The sequence below is a fragment of the Malaya genurostris genome, chromosome 1, assembly GCF_030247185.1.
Source record: "Malaya genurostris strain Urasoe2022 chromosome 1, Malgen_1.1, whole genome shotgun sequence".
Taxonomy (NCBI): Eukaryota; Metazoa; Arthropoda; class Insecta; order Diptera; family Culicidae; genus Malaya; species Malaya genurostris.
This window is the reverse complement of record NC_080570.1, coordinates 25,970,288-25,996,219: the sequence shown is the minus strand read 5'-3', so window position 1 is coordinate 25,996,219 and position 25,932 is coordinate 25,970,288. Positions and strand designations below refer to the sequence as shown.

Sequence of the window (25,932 nt, the reverse complement as noted above, 5' to 3'; positions counted from 1 at the left end):
TGAAGCAAACGACATTTTCAACTTTCGTAACTTAGTGATTCAAACAAATTTTGTTGTTTGATTACGAAACTTTTATTTCATCTCTGTTACCAAGTTCTAAACAATGGGTTCGACAAAAAAATTGTTTTTTCGAGCTGTTTATGATATCTGTATGAAACTGTATTAAACCCAGGAAATGTGTACAAAATCTGTGTTCTGTATAAAATCTGTATGTGCATGTAAAAATCTGTATAAATGGCATTTCTGTTTATAGACGCCAGAGTTCTGTCAGTTCAGAGTAGTTACACTTATGATCACCCTTTGGATTCAGCACACTTTTATAATGTGTAGTTTTATTTGGTGTGAACTTTGCAATACAGAAATAAGCAACTTGCGGTTTGCCGAGATTACTGACAGCGTGTTAGCTTCTGCCCGAATTCGGCGAGACGCTTCCCATCTAAAGTCATTTGCTGATTTTGAATCGCATCACGTGGCCATTTTTTGAACAGAGATGCCAGGTAAAAATTGCAAAAGTCTATGAACCCAAAAAAAATGTTTGCGAACTATCATTTCTCTATAAAATATCTAAATTTTGACGAAAGTCTGCGAAAAACTCGATTCTCAAAAATCTGCAAAAAAGTTTTTATAAGAAATCTGCAGATTTGCAGACAAATCCACAGGCCTGGAATATCTGTTCTTGAGAGACTGGAATGTGTTTGAAATTGTTTGAAATATTATAATTTTCACCGGCGGTCAACAAATATTGCGATGCGACAAAATGCCGCAAAGATAGCGAAACTGTCATTCGCATCGATTCAACCCCTTCGGCACCACAAACCAGAGAAATATTTTTTTAAATTGATCGTTAAATGACATTGTTTCTATTGCCATAAAAATTAAACAACGATACTTTGTATTAATCAATACCTTTGCCCTCAAAACCTCGTGCTTCACTCGAAACATTATTAGTATTAACTATGAAAAATTGTAAATTGTCTACTCTAAAAATTCAGTCATCTTTGACAGATACATACTTGTTGCTTCTAGTGGACAAACAAATAATTATTGTCGCTAGAGAATATTACCATTTAAATCTGTAATTGCCTTTAATCCACCAGACGATTTATTTCTCTATTCGCTCTGATACTTGATATAAAAGTGCTGCAAACTTCAGTACAATAGGCAGAGAAGGGGTTAAAACAACTGTCCAACCAGCGTTGCCAGATCATTTTTCCAAAAATCTGTATTCAGGGGAAAATCTATCTGTATCATATCGGTATCAGAATCTCGTCAACATAAGTTCACGGAAATGTCACCAAAGCTCATTTTGCGAGCAAAAAAAAAGGTCTCGTAGCAACCTTTTCTCCTGTCTATCTATGCTATCAACGAAAATCGGTATTTATCTGTACGATCCGTGAATTATCGGTATTTTGGGAGTACATATCTGTATTGCGGTAAAGAGGTCAAATATCTGTATAAATACTGATAAATTGGTATACCTGGCAACGTTGTGTCCAACTCCTGAATAAGATGCCAGATATAATTTTCACGTCTGCATACTAGAAATCCTCCAATGCAAGTGTTAAATTTTATAAGTATGACGAAAGAAAAAAAAGAAGCCCAACGCAATTTTAAAAGTCAATAAATTCTACGATTGTATATAAAAGTTTCAAAAATATGTAAAAAGTCTCCAAAATTGCAGAGTCTGCCTACAAAAGAAATCGGCAAATTTACATGCAAATCTGCAACCTGGCACCTGTGATTCTGACGCTCATTATATCGCTATTCTGCGGCGATTACGTCGCATTTTATGCCTTACTTAAAACCACAATATTTCGATATTTCATGAAAAGATAGACAGAGTAGATTAAATACCCTATGTAGCCTAAGTGAAATTAAAAATCGAGTATCTATTGAAAATGCTATGAATGTTTAGGCTCTGGTGCTGAGAACATTTACAGCAACTTTTCTCTCGCACACTAATATTAGTACGAAATCCACATGTCTTTCACATCAGGGCTGCCAGACTAAATTTTTAATTTTTGCACTCAAACTGCTTCAATGACAGTGGAAAAGATCATTTTAAGCTATCAAAAATGAAAGTCAAATAAACGAAATTCAGAAAATCTCTATTTAGCATTTGAGAATAAATGAATATGCGGGTCAATAAATATCTGCAGTGTTCGTTGCAGATTTGTAAATTTAAAGATTAATCAGCAAATGAGGCATCGCCGATTTACAATTACTGAGCTCATTTGTATATGTGTACTGAGTGATCCAGACTGTGTGAATAATTTCCCCGCAGAATTCAATTGTAAAATGCGCAATATATTTAATACTTTACTTTCACTACTTACTTACAGATAAAGGCATCGAGAAGCTCGTGTTTTTCTTTTTTTTTACATATTTTGAGTTCATATAAGTATTATTAAAACACTCACTTTCTCTAATCCTGGCTTTTGTATTCATGAATTCACATGAACTGGTAGTTCATGATTTATTTTTGAGTGTTTCGGCCGAGCTACCAGGAAAGCTTTTCGCAGACAATTTTGCCTGCTTGCCAAAATTTTCCGTAGCTATACATTTTGCCGAGACAATCACCGAGCACTCTTTAAATTTTCCGCCGAGATTCAGCAATAAAATTGTACAAAGTTCCATTTTCGTTATGCCGAACTCGAAAATCGATTTTATCCGTATACATATTTCCATCTTACTACAGATCGGAAGTATTTCTTTTCCTAACCCTCATATCTGTTATCAGTTGGGGTTGTAAATCGTAAAATAAAAACAAAATGATACTATGAAACTGTACCAAAATAAGCGCATACGCATAGTATTGCAAATCGCAAAATAATTTAGCATTTCTTCGAGTAATCCCAGAACCTATTGGATCTAATACCAGCGTCAAACCTGGTGGCGCTTTACTGAAGAAATCAACTGAAGCGTCTTGTGGAAAAGATTCGCAAAAACTCGAGGAATCATAACAAACTTACAGCGTTTTTATGATTCTACCCCACCAGTTCGGGCAAATGTAGCCGGCGCTATTCCAATATTTCTGATTTTAATAATAATAATGAAATGCAAATGTATTTCCGGGGGTAATAAACTGGAAAACAGGACAAGAAAATCCTCGAAATATTATTCCAAAAACTGAGGGTGATGTGAAGTTCAAGCAGCCTGTTTTCCAAGTATAAACAGCTTGAGATGGAACAAAATCTTCTCAACAAAACTTGTATAGCACGAACGCTAGCCTGTGTCCAGTACGATTGAATACAACGTTGCCAAAAGTTATGTTCTTTTTATGATTGATCCTGATTTTATTACGATGCTTCTTTCGGTAAGAGTTGCCTCATTATCGAGTCCGGTCAGACGCAATTTCGTCGAGTTGTATCAATAATTTCTAGAAACCTGTTGATTTTGATATGATGTTCGGTCGGTTATGGTTGTAAAAATGGAGACGACATTCTTTTCGGCCCCCAGACGGCATTCTAATGTGAAGTTGACCATAAAATCAAGAGTCCACCAAGAATTTGGATCTGATTTCCTATCGAATCCGATTGAATGAACTTGACCAATCAAAGGCGGCTGAATAAAAATAGAATTTCCTATATGGTTGCCATGTTTTGTTTTTCGTATTTTGTTTTGCTTTAATTTAAATCAAAATCCCGGGAAAACATTCAGATTCCTCCGTCGATCTATTTTCAAATCAATCCCTCAAGCTACACGTTTTTTAAGTGCTAGCATCCAGTGTTGCCTAGATATTTTCAAGAAATAAACTGAAAGAATGAATTTAAAACTCGATTCAAAAATCAAACGAGGCCATAAAGAGGCCGTTTTGCCGAAAGTAATTTCTCCGAAAGATATTTTGAGGTTCTCTGTTATCAGTATACATGCCGATTTAAACCCCTTTTATTTACAAACAAAAAATATTTAGCAATATCATGCTATTTTGTTTATACGCGTAAAAAAAATAAACATGCATCCACAAGCCGAACCTAGAAACCGTGCAAACTGGCAATCGAAGCAATTCCGGATAGGAAAATTCGGATCACGGAACTTCGAATCGAATGTTTGTATGAAACGGCGCAACCAGGTCGGTGCGAGTGATTGTTTTGTGGTCTGGAAAATTTGCGACGTTTGCCGGTTTCAATAAAAGAAAAAAGTTTCACAACAAACGACGTGCACTGCCAGAACATTCGATACAAACTTTTCCTTAGCAACCGTCTTGCAGCCGACAAGCACTGTTCAGCGTCATACGGGAGAAATTGTCACATAGTCGCTTTTGTGTCTGGCATACTAAATTCGGTACGTATGAATGAATAAACTCTCAGCTGTTCCATTACTTCTTCCATTTACCTATTGGTCGCCTGTTAGCTAAACCCAAATTTTCCGAATCCGGTCGTATCCAGCTATGGGATCGACCGGGACTAATGAGCCCATTTCCATGCAGTGCATTACACCCAGTTGCGTCAATCGAACATTTTACCCGTTGAATTTTGGGGAACTTCAATTCATATTAACTGATCGCGTGACGGCCATTCATCACTCACGGAGCATGTGCGTCAAACGGACCCGAAAATTACCAATGTGATTTATGGATGATGAGTTCTAAGTGATCAATTTCGCGAATGAAGCACATGACGTCCGAATGAATGCGATTTCGTGCAAATAAACGAATACTGAATCTGTCATCTAATGATCATTTGAATCAGGCAATTTTGCCGGAGAACCAAAACTAATTAAATCCACATGTCAAATTCAATAAAGTTTCAGCACGCTCGAATATTAATCAGTTCCACAACTATACTGAACATAATCAAGTTTACAGGCGTTCCTAAACTACAACATGTTTTCCCAACCTTCAAATGGCTTGTTCTAGTTTTTATGGCCCGTATAATGTAACAGACGGTTAGTGACCGTTGAACAGTGGTCACGATAACAATCCGAGTGGACAAAAAATGCTTCACTCCGAGTAATAAAAATCATATCATAAATTTGTTTCGCTCTTTTCATACACTCGACATGAGGGCTTAAAATTATTCTTAACACAAAACTGATCTGCGAGAGATTGTCCTGTGTTATACAGATTTTTTAAACAAGTTCGTAAGCAAATATTTCAAAGTATTTAAACTTAATAAATCATACGGAGTTCGATAAAAAAAATTACCGAATATAACCAATAATACGAAAAACACCGAAGGTTCCGCGATTTTTTTTTTTAAATGTCTACCGACTTAACGAATTCTGTAAACTTCATTACCGAACTAGTCGGTGTTGGAACATACACACTAAGCTTCGTTCGGTAATTTTTCAATCTTTTGACGAGTTTAGAACAGCCGAAAGGGGACGGGTATAGCGTGATGGGTAAGTCGATGCCTTTCACGCAGCCCGCCTGGGTTCGATTCCCAACCCCGCACATAGGGTCAGAAAGTTTTTCTGGCCCGAAGAGGCGAATGACATTAATGTTAAAACCTCTATAATTGAAACAAAAAAAAAAAAAAACAGCCGAACTACCGAACATTTTCATTCTACTGATACATCAGCACAAACAAACATATGTTGACAGCAGTACTTTAAGGTACCGCTGTAATGAAAGTTGATTTTTTCTGAAAAAATCAGCTATCGAGGTTTGAACAGCTGAGCTCGGTAATCCAATTTAAGTGTGTATTACTGAAATCTGTAGTCATATTTACCGAAAGTGTTGTACTTGAAAAAACATTTCATTTTCCCGCGGAAAAAGTTGTTAGTCTCAGTGCAAACTAAAGTTGTCAAACTCAATCTATAAAAGTGCGTAAATTTAAAATTGTGCGCGTTAAAATGGATGACATCATACGACGCATGAAAGATCAGGGGTTATACTATCTAAGTTAGCTAGGTATGAAACTACATGTATGAATGAGTCTGTATTATTTCTTTCACAGGCAGAAGACGAATTACCAAATGAAAAATTTCCCCCTAAACTGTTTGTACGAGGCTCCGTTTCGCAGGATTCAAACGATTGCACAATATGCATCAGAATGCACAGAAATCCTGTTCTGCTAGAGTGTTGTACTTGCTCTTGGCATTTTTAATCAGTTTAAAAAAATCATGTTTACAGTATATTTAATATATGTACAAAAAAAACAGATATATTTTACAGAGCGATTCGGTATATTTGACGTTCATTTTAACTGGAATGTTCGGTAACATTTGACAGCTTGACTTTTTTCGAACTACAGATTTAATTGTATTATTTACAGAGCACTTCGGTACATTTGACGTGTAATATGACACTTACTTTTACTGAAATGTTCGGTAATCATGGCAGCACAGCTATCTTCGAAATTAATTCGGTAAGCACTTTTTTACTGAAATCATTACCGAACCGATTTAGCTGTTGAAATTTAGGTAAAAAAAAGTACCGAGTTCTGTAATATAGTTTTAAGTGTGTTCTGTTTACAGTTAAATGAGGAATATTGAAATGAAAAATCGGCAGATGAAATGAAATTGTAATTAGCTTTTTTGCTATGATAACATATGTCAAACTACGTTTTAATATAGATATCAATTTTAGCTATATTTGCATCATACTTTTAATCAACACGTTTGTTACTAGAAATTGTTGGTTAGAGCCTATTAAATAGGACAATTTGAAAAATTCATTGAAATTTGGTCTGCTTTTATATATATGATTGTAATTTATCGTACATTTTATATGTTATAATTTTCAACGTTGAATGGCGTTTATCTTTGAGCACTAAGTTAGTAATGTAAGTATATTCATAAAAACTGTTGTTAATAATTTAAATTACTTATTGTTTTTCTTATCACGTTCCACGTCAATGAGTATAGACAAACTTAAATTTTGAAGGAAGAAACAACAGTGAAATCGTTTAAAACGACTTATTGCCCTGAAGTGCAGTGATTATTTGAAACAAAAAGGCGGGTGGGTAATGTCAAGTATAGTACTGGAGGACGAGAATACGAACCAAACTGACACTAGTTTTTACTCTTTCGAACATCAATAATCGTTCGTATTAGTTGATTAATTGTGAAATTTTTGCAACTTCTACTGCTTCGCTAAAGTATGACTTATTGACGACAAGCATAAAAAAGTAAAACAATATAGCAAACAATGTTATAGTTGTTTCTTCTGGTAGATTTAGATACTCAGTAGAGGAAAGCTTCGCATAGTTCTTAGGGAATATCTTTATGGTTCTAAAGAGTAACGATTTGTGAAATCCATTCGATGTTTACAACAGTTGAGTACTCTTTGTCGCCATTAATTTATTTACACCCGAGTCACAATTCTAGACATTCAGGCACTGGAACTAAATTAAAGAACTTAATTTGGTACGTGGAGCTGACTCCGAATTCATCCGCAAAATTCAGGCTCGGAATCCAGATCAAGAATAAGTTAAAAGTTCACGAGTTTAGTTCTAGAATTCTGGAACTGAACTAATTTTCATAATCCGTATCAGAATTTCCAAAATCTAGTTCCAGAACCCAAGTTCCGTATTAAATTCTGGCATGCAGGCTCTAAACTCTGAACCTAAATTTTGGAAATGAGCTGAGCTGAGCTGAGCTGAAGTAGATCGCCCGTAGTTGCACTTCGTGATTGACCAAATGAGTGGAAATGTACAATGAACCAAGAAAATGAATTGGAGAAGCAAATCATTTCTCCACGAGCATCACGGGATAGGAGATTGGTTAGTAGGGAGGGAAAGAGATCCGGATGTGTTTTGGTAAACAATATGATCTCAACAAAACCTGATTTTCGATACTCAGAAGAAATATAATAAGTAAGAAAAATATAAAATATCTCCAAGGAACGATCTCACCAGTATCCCTTTTCTCCTGCTCACTCTGCTGTCAATAACGAAAGATGAAACAAGACCACCGAAAGAATAAAATAAAAACACTCGCGAATGGGTCCGCTGCAGACCAACCCTAGACCTTCAGCCTGAATGACACGATCGACTTGTAAACTTTCACACATTCCATAGAAATCCGACAACACCGACAATGACATGCATACGGCGCTTCGATCGGTTAACAGGTTAACATCGTTGAATTTTCTGGCGGTAAATTCTCAGTTTCCGCAGACCCTGTCAGCTTGGAGCGAAATCAATCTTCAGTTCAGCAACGCCATCGCACGGTGTCACATTCAACATATCATGCAAATTGTATGGGTGCGCAGTGCTGTTGTTTTGGCGCGCACGAATTTGACATTTCTCTTCCCTACTTCTGTGTACGAGATCCGATGCGAACTCGCCTGAGGGCGCCATGCTCGCAAAAAATGTTGTTGCCAATGATTTGTTCAGGAAATGTGAGAGCTGGATATCTTGTTAATATGATGTCTTTGGTTTCCGCCACTTGAGCATCTTTAGTTTCACGGATCAATATTATTCAATAAATAGCACTCTCACTACTAAACACACACTTGCCACACCTGCACTATCACTCAAACTAACTATTTCAACTTAATTTTTAACTTTACGTATCAAACAACACATTGAAATAATACTTTTTTGAGAGCAGCACCAGGATACCGCATCGCTCTCGCAGTGATGCCAACTCTCCCTCTGAACCTAAATTTTGGAAATGAATTCTGAAACTGAATTTATTAATTAGATTCGGAAACTGAATTTTGACTCAGAAGTCAATTCCAAAATTCTGGTTCGGAGTTCAAATCTAGAATTTTGTTCCAAAATCCATAACTAGAATTCATATCTGAATCAAAATTATGGATACAAATTCCGAACCTAAATTAAAGGACTACTTTGCACAGTTCGAAAAAATCTGGTGTTTTTACATTTTATAAGATGCACTTAATTAAACATTTAACATAATTGTATTTCACGCAAATTTATATTCAAGATCATGTAAAATTGTGTGATTTGAAAAATACAATGCTTGAAATCGAGAGGGGGAGTTTTAAGGGTTCTCCATGAAGCTTTTAGGAGCTGCTACACATGTTTGCTAATACAATAGAGTTGTGTATAATAGTTCAAGTGAAGTTGACAATTTTTATAGCGTTTAAAGTTATTTTGCGAGCAATACCAATAGATTTCTCTAGCGATTTTGAAGGATGCAATTCAATAATAAAAGTGTCAGCATTATTCCATTGAAATATTTGTGGATATCTGCATAAATCATAAACTTATTGTTGATTGGAAATGTTAGTTTTTGATGCAATTTTTTGGAATTTACGAGGATTTTTTTCAATGAAAAAACAGTGTCAATGAAGCTCATTGAAAGCTCTCGAATACTTACAACGAGGCTGGTCCATGTGGCGCGGAACAACGTGCCGTGAATGGTATCAAGCCACGTTCCAAGCGTTGAAAAAATTTGCAGAAACATTCCAAGTTACACAGGAAGCAACGTCAAAACACTTCGAAGCCAAGGATTTAGAAGCAAGAAAACGTCGTATCAAAGCTGGCGACAAAAAATGTCTCAATAAAAAAAAACTAGATATGCCATGATTGTTCCTGGCACTAAGCACTTCGTTTTTGTGCTAAGGCAGTTAATGGATGCTGAAAACACAGGCCATCGCTATTAATCGCAATTCGCGTTCAAACCTAACACTAAAGTCAAACGGTCACAATACAAAGAAAAACACTATAAAGTCATTCTTCAGCAGGGCAAACCTCGACTTCACGCCGCAGAAGTTGTGAAAAATACTTGGAAATGTTGAAATGAAGGATCCGTACTCTTCGGAAGATGCGCTATCTAACTGTTCCTTGTTCCGATCAATTACATGTGGTCTTCCGATAAGCACAATTCAGTTCCCACCCGTCTTTTTAGTATCGATAAAATCTATAGCCATGCAATTGCACCGTATATTCACGAATTTTTTGTAAACTCGGTTGAAACCGTAAATCAAGTTTCACATCGAAATGTAGTCCAAAAGTCGACTGTATTTTTTTACAGCCTCATTTCTGCTAAAGTTCTAATTACTAACGCTGGGGTGAGTGGGCTAAAAGACAAAAAAAGAAACAGCCAACTGTCCACTGCGTGATATATTTTTTTCAACAAGAACTTTTTAACTCGTCTCTCCGGTTGCTATTCTTAGCATTACATGCTAATCCTTCTGTCAATCAATCAAACTTAAACCAGATTGGGCAAGGCGAACAGCTTTACGATCATTGCCGAAAGTTGTGCCTGCCGGAGACCAACGGATCGCGAAAAAAAGATCACACAATAGATGTAAAAGATGGACACTGAATTTAGAGCGATGGCCCGGGGTTGGGTGGAACATTATTCCGTCCCTTATCCTCTTTCCCCTGTGAAGAACGACGCGTTTGACACCAAAGCCAGATCGCCATTCCATATGAATTTATTACGTTCAAAGATGGTTAATGTTGATGTAAACGAATGATTAATTACCGGTACTGATTTTTAATTTTTAAACACTTGTTTCTCATCACAGTTTCAATCATGTACTCTATACTCAGTGCTAACAAGAGTTTAAACGTAAACGTAGAAAACGGCTCTGTAACTAATAGAAGAGAAAGTAAACAAAGAGAATTAGAAAAATTCTCCACTAATATTTTCATAAATATTACTCAAAAATTATTTATAATACTTTTCAGTGCATCTTGAATAAAAACGAAAAATTTTATTCGAGCAGAAAATAGCTAAATTGTATTGAACCAAACTCAGAAGATTTTTTCCGTTTTTCGCATTGTCGCTTTTAAGCGATGGCTTGAAAGTTTAAGCCCTCGTGACCTTGTAATTCTGGAACCGGAAGTCGGATCCGGATAAAATTCACCGGTTTTTTATGACTCTATGACTCTGATAAATTTTAATTTGAGAAACAGTTATTTATCACCATATTCCGGTACTTCCGGAACCGGAAAATGGGACTGGTGTAATTGAAGTGAGATTATTTGCTCACCAGCTAACAAGATCTACATACTAGAGAAATTTATGAACAATTTTTAAGGAAATTGGTTATTTACGAAAAATACCCTCAAAATCATTGATACCCACTAATCACTCCATAATTCCGAAATTTTATATAACAATCTAAGAGCCACCTCTGAGAAAAGAAACTTAGTTTTATCCTTCCGCTGAACGAAGATGGTTGTGAAACTGGGCTTGCGATCAGCTTGAAGAAGACGCCGATTTTTGCCAAAAAATCATCTTCTCGGATGAGGCACATTTTCATCTCGGCGGGTATGTTAATAAGCAAAATTGTCCCATCTGGGGGACGGAAAAGCCGCACGTTATACTGGAGAAGCCGATGCATACTCAGAGAGTGACGGTTTGGTGCGGATTTTGGTCTGACGGCATCATTGGGCCATTTTTCTTCGAAAATGAGGCAGGAGCCGCCACCACGGTCAATGGCGAGCGCTACCGTGCCATGATTGGCGATTGGTTCTTTCCGTTACTTGAAGAGGAAGACTTGGACACCATTTGGTTCCAACAAGACGGCGCTCCGTGGCACACAGCCAACGTCACGATCGATCTTCTGCGCACAGTCTTCGAAGATCGAATTATCAGTCGAAATTCGGATGTCGTTTGGCCGCCTCGGAGCTGTGATTTGATGCCGTTAGACTATTATCTTTGGGGGGCTGTCAAAGATAAGTGTTATGTGGACAAGCCAGAGACAATTTAAGCCTTGAAGGACAACATTCGTGCAGATATAGCTGAAATAAAGCTGCATACAATCGAAAATGTACTAAAAAACTGGACCGACCGTATGGCGTACTGCAAGGCCAGCCGAGACAGCCATTTGAATAAAATTATATACCACAATCAACCGGAAGGATTGTACTATAATATGAGAAAATAAATTTTGAAATCGGAAGAACCGTTTGTGTTTTATTGCATGTTCAAAAAAAAAGTTACATGGCGGACCCTGTATATTTACTTTTTTGCGCATATCCCCCTTCAACTCCGGGAGTGGAAGTCGGATTTTTTTAAACATCAGAAACTTGGTATGGGATTACAAGACTTTCCATGTGAGTCTAAGTTTGTGAGAATCGGTTCAGATATTTCATATAGAATTTAGAATATAGAACAAGCATACAAACATTTTTTTATATTATAGAGCTTTTAATCTTAAGGTGTAAGAGCAAATTCAGCATCTAGAAGTTATATATGGAAGATCTACCTTATGATCAAAAAAGGACCGGAATTTTCATTTTAAAATTCCCGCGCTCGTCCAATCGGTAAACTTTTATTCTCTCAACGTTGGCAACACTTTTTTACACATTCTGTCAAATTTTGACGCATATCGTACGTTTAGTTTTTGTTTGGCGTCTATACAAAGAAGTTGAAATATTTTCGTGTGGCGATTTTTATAATGGATGAAAATTTAGAACAACGTGCGTGCATCAAATTTTGTGTTGCAAATGGATTTAGGTGTTCCGAAACGTTGAAAATCTTAGAAAAGGCCTTTGGTGAATCGTGTCTAGGAAAAACACAGGCATACGAGTGGTATAAACGCTTCAAAGGTGGTCGTACAAGCTTGGATGATGATGAGATCCCTGGCCGCCCAACAACATCTGTTACTGAAGAAAACATTGAATCGGCGAAGCAAATCGTGTTGCAAAATCGTTCTGTATCGATTAGAGGTTGATCGGTTATTTACCTAAAATTAGGGTGACACCCAAATTTTTTTCCCTGCCTAATTTTGGGTGACTCATACAAATTTTTCAACAATGAGCGATTTCTCCCCCAAAAAAACTCGATTTTCAATGCGTTTTTTCTGCCAAGAGAAGCTTCGTGATTATAAAAAATGACGGAAACTGCTTGACGCGAAACGTTATCCAACATTTAGGGAAAGAAGGGTCAGAGAGGGAGATAAAGGTTTTTTTGCGAAGTGCTAAACCATTTGGACCTCCATCGACGCTCATTTCCTATTAAATTTCATAATGTTTTATATTCAGCGCATTGATAGATGTGCAGAAAATTCGAAAAACACTGGTACAAGCAGCTGATGACGCTGCGATCTCTGAGGTGAGCCTTAAATCTGTCAATCTACAATCTAGTCATCATGGAAGGGAACGGCGCAGTAGTGAAATTGATTGGTAACCAACTTTCATACATTATTTTTATTTGCTTCTCGCTAAAGGTTTCGAAGGCAGCGGTTTAATCAAAAGAGTGTGCCTAAGTAAAACCGAGATATGCAATGTTCGTAACTGCGAATATTTCTCCATCCTAACCAGTCACGTACCCAGAGGGGGGGCCCGAGGGGCCCTGGCCCCTCCCGAAATCAAAAACATATAATTATTTAGAAGGTCTCAGACATGTGTTACAGAAATAACTAGACAGTAAAAAGTTAAAAGTTTAAAGTGTATGTTAAAACACCCGTAAAAGGCACACCAAGAGTTAGGTACAGAGGCAATCTTCAGTAACATTATTTTTTAAATCTTTGGGCCCCTCCCGAAATGAAACCCTGGGTACGGGCCTGATCCTAACACGTCCAACGGTGGCGGGTGAAAGTTCCTTTTTGCTCGATCAGTCAAGACCGACCTGTAACTTTGTGTACATTAGGTCGAAAGGTGATGGCTAGAAATTTGACGTAGTTCGAATATTTCAAAATATCCTTTAACTAAAACATTATGTACAATTTCTTTTACATGGTGGTGGATTTAAAGCGACAGAATCAAGATTGAAACTTATCTCAAATATTATGATTTTTGCACAATTTATCAATTATTGATTGGGTCAAAAATTTGACAATATAACAGTCAACTTATTGAGATGCTCATAAAATTACCTACCTTGTAACAAACGGATGCTGAAGCGATTAGTTGGAAGCTTTCTTTGACGGATGACAAATGCAAATAATAACTTGAAAGATGATGATATAAAGACCACTCAATCAAAAGTGAACAGCGCAGAGGATGCAGTTGAACGTTGATGCACGAGGTAGAAAGTGGAAACAAATGCAGAAAGGTATTGCAAAACCTGACAGTAAATATAAAATAGTCAAGAAGAAAGTGCAATCAAAGATATTTGTATTATATAGCCCGTAGTGTAGCCCGTCAAATAAAATTATCACAAATACCTACAGGTTAAACTGCAAGTCTCATACCTCATCTGTGTTTGATCTTTAATAGCTAATCCAACAAATTGTTTATAAGTTTGACAAAAGATAAGGATTGCCACAATACCGCGTAGCTTCAAAGCTAAGCAGAGTACAATTTCTCATGACCTTCTCAAGGTCGCTTCCGGTTATTTGTAGATGCAATGTCTGCCAACTGTTTACAGCATGTGCACCCACAGCAACGATGAGTATTACTCATTAGTTCTCACACAACATCGGAATGATGCAACAACGCATAGCCACGTGCTGAAAATATGCATTCGATTCTCCAATAGAAATAGTTCTAATCACTACTGTACCGACGAGCATTAGGCTGGCGATTAGAGAAAAAAAACTACTTTCCATTAGCGAGCCACGACGAATTGGATATGCAACCTTACAAAGAAATTGCGGTTTGATTGGTTATTTGCATGCCGCAAGTTATTCCAATCAGGTCTCGTCATCAGCCTACTTGGTGCTTTATGGAGATGAATTGTCAGGTGGTCGAGCCGCTAGAATGGTTTGTTTATGAAACTGCAGCTGTCATCCCGCTACGGCGAGAAAATACGAATAGCAAGCCGGTCGAAAAATAATGGAAAAATGATCGAAACGTAATAGTTTGTACCTAGATGGAGATTGCGTAAACCTACGGTTTATATTGACACAGATATTTCCGGAACCTAATCGAAAAACTTGCTCAAACGCGTGGGTTTGGTGTCCGAAAATTAACCTTGCCTCTGGGGTAAGACGCCGGCGCCGCAGCTTAATCGGAACAAGGGCTATGCGGAACAGAAAACAGCCCGCGAAGGGCAAAATTGAAGAGTTGTTGGGTTGAAACTCATTTATGTAAATAAATACAAGCGAGTTAGTCGTTAAGGTCGTTTGTCGATATCTAGTTATTAGGATCTCGTTTCATTAATCAGGTAATCTACTTCTGATTCAACGGCAATTTTTCGGTATATTTTTTTTCTCTTAAAGGTAAACAACCATTCGTGTTTAAATATAACTGGAAAGTGAGTTCGATTGTGCGAGTGTGTGACGTTTAACCTTGACAAGAAACTAAAGGGTTAGCTGTTCTTTTCCGATGGAAAGATTACTGAGAACTATCAAACAACTGAACATTTCTGACGAAGAAGCTTAAACTAAGATAGGATAAAATGTTATAGAATGCCCTTTTAAGAACATGTTTTTGTATTGAAAATGTGGGTATTCTGTTGCATTCTTACTGAGGAACGTCTCGATAGATGCACATAAAAGAAGCGTATAAGCTAACCTAATTATTTAACCAAACAGAATGTAAAAATGAATCATGTTATTGACAGTACAGTTGATGCAAAACTTAATTTTATAAGTTACTGCCCATACTTGCATATCAATCCCATATGGAAAATCGGCATGTCGAGAAAAAGACTATCAAAATTTTATTTCCGAATTTTTTGATTTATTGTGCTACCTAACGCTAAATCATGGTATTATTACATATTGGCGAAAATCGATATGGGACTGATATGCGAGTATGGACAGCAATGATCTGTCAAAAAACAGCATGCTTCGATTTACGTCATGCCTCCGATTTACGCCGCCTTCCTTTGTTTTCTAAAAGTGTATATTTTTCATGTTTCTGGAAGAAGCTATGAAAATTGAATAATGAAAATACATTTTTCTCTTCAATTATATTTTTTTGCTACAATTATAGAGGTTTTAACCTTAAGCTTTCTGAAAATTAACACTTAAGGGCTGAGGACAGTACCGTAAAGTGGTAGGTTTTTTGCTATTTTACCGTTTCAAATTGAATTTTCTTGGAGACGGTGCAGAATATATTAATAAATATTTTCGCTTTGTTTTCCTGATAGCATTCTAAAAAAGGAAAGAGAAATAAAATTGGCTCGACAAGGCTGCCAAACACACAGACATTCAATCTTAGTGAAAGTTGAATATTTTTTCATTGTTCATTGGAATCCATGTAATGTCCAACCCATGCGATAGATTAATGTGATAAAACTTCTCATCAAAATAATAAAATGTATGCTAGCAACCCGGTACAGTTTGCTCATATACGAGAGAGTACAAGAGAAATACGATGCGCAAAGGGAATTGAGCGAGCCACGTGGTCGATTTAAAACTCAACACGTGACCCTCTGTTCTTAGCTATGAAATTACGTTTGGGATGTAAATTCAGATCAACTGCAACGCTCCTTCTATGTGCATCTATCGAGACGTAAATATGCATGATTTTTTCGTGCTGTGTACATTCTCAGTTTTTTGGTTTCCCCCTAGACATAATGCCCCAGTAACAGTATAGAATGCACTCTTAGCAAAACGGAAAACTAAGCATGACATAAATTAAATCATGGCATATTTTCTTGGGTGATAACAGAATCAGAACCAGTAAAAGTCATTTTCATCGACTCAAAATAGACGAAAATGACAAAAAAAATAAATGTCACTCTCAGCTCCACTTACAAATTAAGGGGGGTGTTTTTTAAAAACACCAAATTATGAAATGGTCAAATTTTGTTTTTATTCGGTAGATAATTTCAGATTTCGGGCATATGGCCGCCCCTAGTATTTTTCACAAATGTCTTTCTGGAAGTCCAATTTTCGACCACTTTTTCAAGCATTTGAGCGCACTCTCCTCATTCTTGTCGATGGCTTGGCATCCAAAAGAGCGAATGTAGACCGAAATTAGGTAATTACGTTCTTTGTAGTGATACCAGACGGACGATTATATGCACCATAAAATTTACGAAGTACTCTATAAACAGTTTTAGTTGAACACTGCATTTGGAAATGAATTTCCACGATTCGGAAGCGTTGTTCTGTAGTTAACCTATTCGTGATAATTGGCCATACACTACTGAGTAGAGACGTCACTTTGCACTGTCAAAACATCTTTCAGGCAATAGAGTAATCCCTATTAAAAAAAAACTCCTTAAGGGGCGGGTAGGGTCTAACACTTTTGAAAAATCATTTATTATTATCTTTATATTTTCTTATAGTAAAACATTTTTAAAAAAATCTGTGAAACTTTCAAGCCTATTGGAACGAAACTCTGTCGGTTATGGACCTTTATCTATGGCTATCTCATTCTGCGAAGAAGCAAAAGCTCGGCGCACAGACAATAGTTTTCTACTTCGATTGACTTCAAAACTTCACAAAACAATCTTGTAATGTATCATTATAATAAATGATAAAAGAAAATATATGATTTTTTCAAAGTGTTAGCTTCTAATGACAGAAAAATGTTAATGACAGAAAACGATACACAATGATTTTTACCTGTTGATGCTCGTTTCTATAGTGGTTTGGTTTCCAAAGATTCATTTGATTTTTTATCTTGTAGAAACTCTTTACTGCCAAACTTCACAGATTCTCAATATTCTGAAGTAAAAATGGGAATTGAACTTCGACTAAATTTCCATGCAAATGGTATTCTAGTTTCATCTTGCTGTAGATAAACGAGTGACGTTGGCATTGATACTCTCTTTTGTTGAAATGATTGACAAAAATGCATCTAAGTCTAATTATGCATGCTCTTCGTTTGTTGTAAAGGCGATCATGCGAAATGACATTGTTGGAATGTATTTTTTTTATTGAAAATACGTGACAATTTTGAGCACCATTGAGACGCAAATTTACATGATTATTTCGTTAAGTGTGCCTTTCAACAAAATATAATGATACATGAAATGACAAAAAACATGCTGCTAAATCTTGATTGGGGCATTTTGTCCCTCAAATGATTGTTATGAAAAAACAAACAAATTTATCGAAGACATGACTTTGTTTTTCTGTTTGTTTAAACCATACATAAAAAACATCAGCATTTAAAAAGGCTTATTAAGTCTAATTATGCATTCGTCTAATTATGCAATGCATCAAGTCTCTTCGTTTGTTGTAAAGGCGATCATGCGAAATGACATTGTTGGAATGTATTTTTTTTATTGAAAATACGTGACAATTTTGAGCACCATTGAGACGCAAATTTACATGATTATTTCGTTAAGTGTGCCTTTCAACAAAATATAATGATACATGAAATGACAAAAAACATGCTGCTAAATCTTGATTCCGGATCATCTACGCTCGACGGAAATCCCAAAAATATTTTCAAGTAAGTTCAGGCATATTGACTCTGAGAAAATGTTTTACACGGACGGATCGCGAATTGAAGAAGCGACAGGGTTTGGTATGTTCAACAATAATGTTTCGGCCTCATTTAGGCTTCAAGAACCTGCATCTGTTTATATAGCAGAGCTAGCAGCAGTTCATTATAGTTTGAGTGTAATCGTCACATTATCTCCAAACCATTATTTCCTCTTCACAGATAGTCTGAGTGCAATTGAAGCCATTCGCTCAATCGCTGCTGGCAAAAATGAACCGTTTTTCTTGGGTAAAATAAAACAGTGTCTGAACGACATATTGAATAATAATTATCTAATCACTATAGTCTGGGTCCCGGCTCATTGCTCCATTCCAGGCAATGAAAGAGCCGATAATTTAGCCAAACGTGGTGCTATTGAGGGTGAAATTTATGAGCGACCGATTGCTTTCAACGAATTCTATAGTTCGTCTCGCCAAAGAACACTTGCCAGCTGGCAAGCATCTTGGGATAGAGATGATCTGGGTCGGTGGATGCACTCAATTATTCCGAAAATATCGACAAAGGCATGGTTCAGGGGACTGGATGTGAGTAGGGATTTCATTCGTGTGATGTCCAGACTCATGTCCAATCACTACACGTTAGATGCACATCTCCTTCGAATTGGGCTCTCCGAGACTAATCATTGTGCTTGCGGAGAAGGTTATCGCGATATTGATCATGTCGTTTGGACATGCGTGGAGTATCGTGATGTCAGATCTCAACTAATAAATTCTTTGCGTACCCAAGGTAAACTAACCAATATCCCAGTTCGAGACATTCTTGCTTGTCGTGACCTTTCATACATGAAACTTATTTATCATTTCATAAAGAAAATTGGAGTTTCAATTTAATAAAGGCCCCTTTTAAGACTTAGTTCTGATCCCAGCTGCGTCCATGAGTTCAACCAATAGCTAAATTAGAATAAAAATTATGTAATGATACAAACAAACTCGAAACAGTTTATGAAATTGTCAACAAAATGTCTGAAAATAACAGCTTATTTTATAATTTATAGAAGTTAATCGTTTGGTTCAAATAATATTTCCGAGTAGATTTCATAATTAATGACGAGTTACCTAAGATGATATTTAAGCTATAAGAGAATATGTTTTAATAAATTCAAAACGTTGTGACTATGTTAGAATTAAATTAGGATAAGAATATTATGTAAAAGTGATGCTACGGCGAAGAAAAACTTATGTAAACTGCCTTAAGAAATAAACGTATTTATGGAAAAAAAAAAAAATCTTGATTGGGGCATTTTGTCCCTCAAATGATTGTTATGAAAAAACAAACAAATTTATCGAAGACATGACTTTGTTTTTCTGTTTGTTTAAACCATACATAAAAAACATCAGCATTTAAAAGGGCTTATTAAGTCTAATTATTCCAAAGGTACTGAACTCTTTAAAAACGTAAGAGGTGTACCTGAAAATCTTCTTTGAACCATGAAACTGCTTTGCAATTGAGCTACCCAGTAGATGTGAAAAAACAACATCGTCATAAACCTTAAATTTTATTGATGAGAACTGATTTCACAGAAAGATCATAGAAATCTACTCCAATTGATGCAACAGATTTTTCGATTCAGTTTGCCTCTTATCAATCTTTTCATATCTGACAAGCCCCGCTGACGTATAATTTTGACTCGTGTCATGTACAATCCCAATGTAGAACGTTGTAAATTCAACCACATTAAACACCTAATTATTTTGGATTTAATTGCAATGAAGATAAAGGAGCTTAAAATGTAGCACAGTTGCAAATATTCATTGCATTGTGATGCTTTCAATGAAAATAAAAATTGTCACTAACCGTACAACGGTTTTAAAGGGTTACTTCTGGAATGTGAGCTCAATCCCCACAACTCATGGGTAGCTCAGATTACAGGTATTACAGATTGTCCAAATTTCACAACTTATACTGCTTCGCTTCATAAATTGTAACGATGCATTTATACTAAAGATTGACTTATTTGAAATAAAATAAATTTAAAACTAAATATTTGAAATATTTTCTATTTGCTACTACACAAAATGTCAAAAAACAACAATGAAAACACGTAACGAAAATATATGCAAACATAGAATAGATTTGTCTCTTTCTCTCCTTTTTATCATAGTTCATTTTTCTTCAGAGGGAATCATAACAATTTTGCTGAATTTGGTTGATTTGACACAAAAGAAAATTGTCTTCATCAAAAAGAAAGTATACACTTAATCAAAATAATAGTCAAAAGTTTCCGTTTCTAAACAAAAAAAAAAACTATGAATTTTTGTGCAGAAAATGTTTGATGGATAATTCTTGCATAGTTTCAGCAAAGATAAACTCAAGATGGAGTAGTCTGCGATTTCTTATGTATCATTTGAATAGGACCCCTCGATGAGCTCGGTTCACTGTCAGTTTCAGTCTTTTGAAGCAAAACAACAAGCGTCTGATCGCTAGATGCGTCGTAACTATGACAATGATTGTGTATGTTTGGAAAAAAGTTAAGTTACAGTAAGAACGATATTGAGCAATTTTGTCATATATCCAGTGATTCTAACACTAAGAATGTAAAAACTACTTAGAACCATTGCCTAGAGCTTATTTAGTTTGTTATTGGCTCTTCCCATGAAGCATTAAAGTCAGTTGTGGCAAGAAATCATGTGCTGAATGTAAACATATGTTTGCTTCCTTTGTAACTTGTATTGTTTCCATGGCATTTTATCGGAACTAGTCGACGCTTATTAACGGAGGGTCAATAACATTACATTATTACTGAACCAACTGGTTCACGATTACAGACCCAACATTTTTTAATGACTCGTATGGTACATTGTTATCTTGAGTTTATCTTTGTTTCAGTTTATATTGAATTAAAAAATACCTTTAAAAAGGGAAATGAAACGAGCAACAAAAAATACATAATGTAATAATGATTTGCTTATGTTTTATAGTCACTATTGTTAGATAAAGGACGTACTGAAAAATGTACTGTATTTTTAAAGTACTGTGTTTAAAGTTATGCAATAACAATCGCTTCTGTTAACAATGATGTGTACAGTGTCGAATAAGATAACGTTAAACCAAAATCTATGTGTATGCAGAATTCCTTCTTACGTCATTATAGTCATGGTGTGAGATGTCCTTGTGAATTATTGTTGAGATCAGCAGATTACATGTCAGTTCTATAAACATTCCGCCTACTACGATAAGCTTTGCTTTCAATTTTTCGCGCCCTTATTTGGCCCGGATTTTAAAATTTCAGAAAACTGAAAATTTGAATTATTTGTTATTATTTCATATTGCTGAAATTTTTATCATAAATTGCTGATCATATTTTCGATAGTATGAAGAAAGATTTATGTTGCTGCGTTAAACACAATAGGAGATATTCACGATAAAGTTCTACCAATTCTTCTACAGAGTAAAGTAAAACGAATTCACGTCAAAAAGCAATATATGTTTATAGCGAATTATTTAATCATGGACAAACTGTAGTTTCATTCCAACATATCCTAAATTAAACTGTTTAGTTAACTCACCCATTAGAAATGTACTGAATTTGGCCGAAGTCAACAACAGATAGAATCCGTAAAGAAATCCCGAGTGTAAATAAATGAAGGCAATGATGTTGCGCCAAACCAATATTTTCGGGTAGGTGGAACTGCTACTGGTGGTGCTGCTGCTGGAACTGGTGAAGGACTTCTGTTCAGTCTTTTGGAACTCGTCGGTCTGTGGAAGAAGAAAATACACATTTCGAGCGAATTAGAACATTGCTACAATTTATTAACCGTGGACCTCACCTGGACGCGCGTTGTCGCCAAAGGCTCGGAAGTTCTAACATTTAAGATCGATTTGTTTGCTTTGATTTGGTTGTTGTTTGGATCTTCTTGTGCAATACACGCCTCCGCCAGGAGAAGCGTGTTCCCGAGGACGTTGGGAGCCATCATTAGACCGTGGCGCGATACACCTACTGTAGAAGAAGAAAAAAAAACGTTTGATTACTCGAACGATAAACTTTAGGTGCTGGATCGCACATGCATGTCAATTAGCTACAAACTGAAGGAATAATTAGAATGCACAAATGATCGTACAGTTCTCAATCCTTTCAAAGATGCCCGAAACTAACGTCTCCTTCTTGGTGCCAATTCCCGCCGACCAGACATCGTAAAAGTCCTTTAACGACTATGTCTTTAATCGCAGTGCATCCACGTACAGCAGTACTTCCTTCCCAGCGGAATACCAATGAAAAACCAATCGCTCAAGTCGTAAGCCAATTTTGCGTTCTCCCAAATAGTATTGTACATAAATATTCCGAGTGGTCGATAGGCCACTGTACTTCGGTCGCAGTCCTACGCCGCACGGTGGGACCTTTTTTAATGGACAGAAAGCGCTTCCTGAGACGAGCGCAGTACGTGAGCACAATTCATTACCGATTTGCAAAACAATCAAGATCGTAACCTGTTGGCATCCCCTGGAATAGCCGTGACACTTGAGGAGTGTAAATAAACAAAGATCGATCATATTCGCATGCAGATTTCCCGCGTTTCCCGAGGTGCTGATATCAAAAGCAATGCCAGGACAATGAATAATCATCCATCATCATTTCAATGAATCAGCTTCTTGCGTGACCAAAGACCCATGCGAAACGGGTTACATATCAGCACGTACCGCACGTGGAAACAGTTGCATACCACCCCCGCTCGGTGCTGCTGTGATCTCATACACTTTAAAAATTACAACAAATTTTCTAGAACCATCCGGAAGAAAAAAAATGACCAAAAAGGTAACGACCCAAAAGCTGGCAAAAACATTAACTATAATGCGCTTCAGTCAGCTCTGCCGACCGGCCGACAGACTAGAGCTGTGCGCCGATCAAAATTGTCAACATCGGCGGCTGAAACGTCTTTTTGACCAGCGGCGGCGGCGAATCGGCGTGACGCTATTTCCTGAAAACATCGGCGGCGGAGGCGGCGCGATTCGGCGTAATCAATTATAAACATATTAAAAATTTTAATATTGATTCACACAGGACAATTTCTCTATCTTATTGTTTTGTCGACCTACAATCAAAGATCCTAATGTTTATGTGATCCATTAAAGCCAACGTAGTGAATAGAGATGGTAAATGGTTTCAAATGCATCGAATTAGAAGAGAAATTGAGATAAGTATAAGTGCGATTATTTGGAGATGGTTGACTATCTATATATATAAAAATGCAGAAGTCATTCTTTGCAATCACATCACGTAAGAACGGATGGATGGATTTACATGATTCTTTTTTGTTTGATTAGTTTCTATCCCCGCCGGGTTCGTACATCAAAAAATTTTGGAAAATTTGCCGAAAACGTTGGAAAAATCCATAAAGTTGTTTTGTAAGGAGAATGGAATTTTCCGTTGAAAAAGTCGCCAATGATTCCTAGATTTACGATTGATGTTTGGCGCGCAACGAGTTGCATAAGTGCTTGGCCGTCGAAGGAAAGAATACTAGATCGGTGAAAGAATCTTTTGGCGCGCAACGAGTTGTTTTGTGTGAAGTTTCCGCATGCATACTAGATTAAAGTTATTCGTCATTCCGAGCCACGTGCTTAATTGGGTATCAACATTATTGCTTACTAATATCGTTTTCGCTTGAGAAAACTGAAACTGACCCAGGGTAGTTTCATCAAACACTTTTTAACTAAACTGTGTTGGTTTCGCACTTAGCAACGAGGATCTGAACAAACCTTATATAAAAATCAGGCTCGAAACTGATTCGATGTTTAGTTCAACAATGTTGAAACTAGGTTCGAAACTAGCTTTAAACAAACGGTTTGACAGCAGTTAGGGAGGAAACTGGGTAAAATTTAGAATTAAACGAAAGCGAAATAAATGACTGGCGGAATGTATACTGTTCTAGAAATAGGCAAGAGAAAAAGTTCTGATATCGTTCACCAGTTGATAGATTGTGTGTAATGGAGTCAGATGAATAATATTGGTCATTGTGAGTGTAAGTTTACCAAATCTGAAAATTTTGGAATTAATCAATGAAAAGATTATTCTGTAGAAGCGCTAAGGTCAAACTAAGAGATTTTCCTTGAATTTTTCTGATTAGATCAATGTTCAAGAGGATTACCATAATGGATTGAGACTGACATTTTTTATGCATTATTCTGTGAAAAATGTTCAAATTTGTAAGATCAATATCAAATTAAAATTTAAGCGTCGTCTCACCAAGCAACAAAAAGTTCCACAGTACCTGAAAAATATCCACTTTAATAGAGCTATAGAGTATGCGTGGCACTTTTTGGTAACTTAAACGCATTTCTGAGAAAGCTTTGTCGCTACTTAAAAGCTTTACAAGGAACTGTTCAAAGTTAGTTCTGTTGTGTTGGGTGAATTCAAGTATGAGTAATTCCCTAAAAACGGACTGTTCAGAATACTTTGTAATTTTGGTTACTTTGGCTAAATAGAAATTGTAAATATATCCTTTTCTACCAAATGAAGAACTCTAGAAAATGAACTTTTCAACATATTGTTAAGTTTGTCAATACAAAACCCTTGTTAGTGAGCTTTTTCATCGATTTCCGAAAGCAAGAATCATATCTGGAAGATAAAACGTGGCACCTTATATCCTTTATGTCGAAGCCATTAGAGAGAGATCTCTGTTCAGTGCTTTGATACAAAGGATGAGATGATAATCTGTACCTTTGTTCAATTTTTGCTTAACAGAAGTATTTCACATTTTCATATTAATTTTTGGTGATATTTCTGTTTTGGGCTGAAGCGAATGTGTGTCGAATTCCGTTGATTGTAGGTTAATTAGAAAAATAATGAAGAGAAACGTTATCCACTTAGTCGACAATTCTGCTATCCGAAAACATAAATTCGAACAAATAATTTTTGGGCGAGACGAAGTTCGACGGGTCAGCTACTTGTTTAAATAAATATTTCATTCATATACAAAGGGTTTCTTTCTATTATGAGCAAGATATTTTTCAAATCGATTTTTACATAGTTGATAATTATCATGTATAAAAATCGTTTTATCAACTCAAAAAATGAGTATATCTTTTTCGTACGTACATAATTAACATAAAATCGATTTGGCGCTCAAACTCATTCAGATATCAAAAATAATATCAAATTAACAAATTCAAATTTTAATTACTTCACATTTGTAACGATTTCTTATAAAAACGGGTAAATTCATATGAAAAGTCATGTTAGAAGTAGAAGAAAATGTTTTTACTTTGAGTTGGTAACGTTGATCTTAATTTATTGTGCGAAATTTAGAATGCGAAATTTAGAATGGAGTATGAAACTTTGTTCAATACCATTTTTCAAATGCCCGGAAATAACAAACAAAGTATCCAAAATAAATGGTACTCGATCGCTAAACATTCTAGTACCCGAAAAATCAACACTACACTGGTTTCTAAAAAAAATGTTAATCCGAAAAAACCTAGCATTATTAATTTTTTTCGGAAGAACCCTCCTTTTCTTGGTTCCATTTTTCATTTTCAGATATCGCGATAATGTTGCGATAATGTGCCAATAGCTCAAAACCTTTTAAATAAAGACAGAAAACAGACTTTGAATCAAATGACATTGGCTTCGGTTGACATCGGTAGTACTGATTTTCAGTATAAGTAGGAGGAAAGTGACTGTACTGTAATTTTCAATGAATTTTCATTTTCACATTGATAAAATCATTTTTTCGGCTGATGTAATATTATCGGCGGCACGATTAAAATGGGATAACCGGCGCGCTGATCATCTTTTTCTTAAATTGGCGGCGTGTCGAAATTATCGGCGGCGGCG

General features: G+C 36.2%; 1 protein-coding gene across 1 annotated transcript in view; it reads right to left on the bottom strand.

The window, feature by feature from the left end:
* LOC131435484 (acyl-CoA Delta-9 desaturase-like) overlaps window positions 1-25,932 on the bottom strand; it is a 54,199-nt gene that overhangs the window by 1,673 nt on the left and 26,594 nt on the right. The window contains exons 2-3 of the mRNA XM_058603416.1: window positions 21,932-22,101; window positions 21,671-21,860 (exon numbers count right to left, since the gene is read on the bottom strand). Of these exons, the coding sequence (XP_058459399.1) occupies window positions 21,671-21,860; window positions 21,932-22,078 (337 nt within the window). The 5' untranslated portion in view covers window positions 22,079-22,101. The remainder of the gene's footprint in view (window positions 1-21,670; window positions 21,861-21,931; window positions 22,102-25,932) is intronic.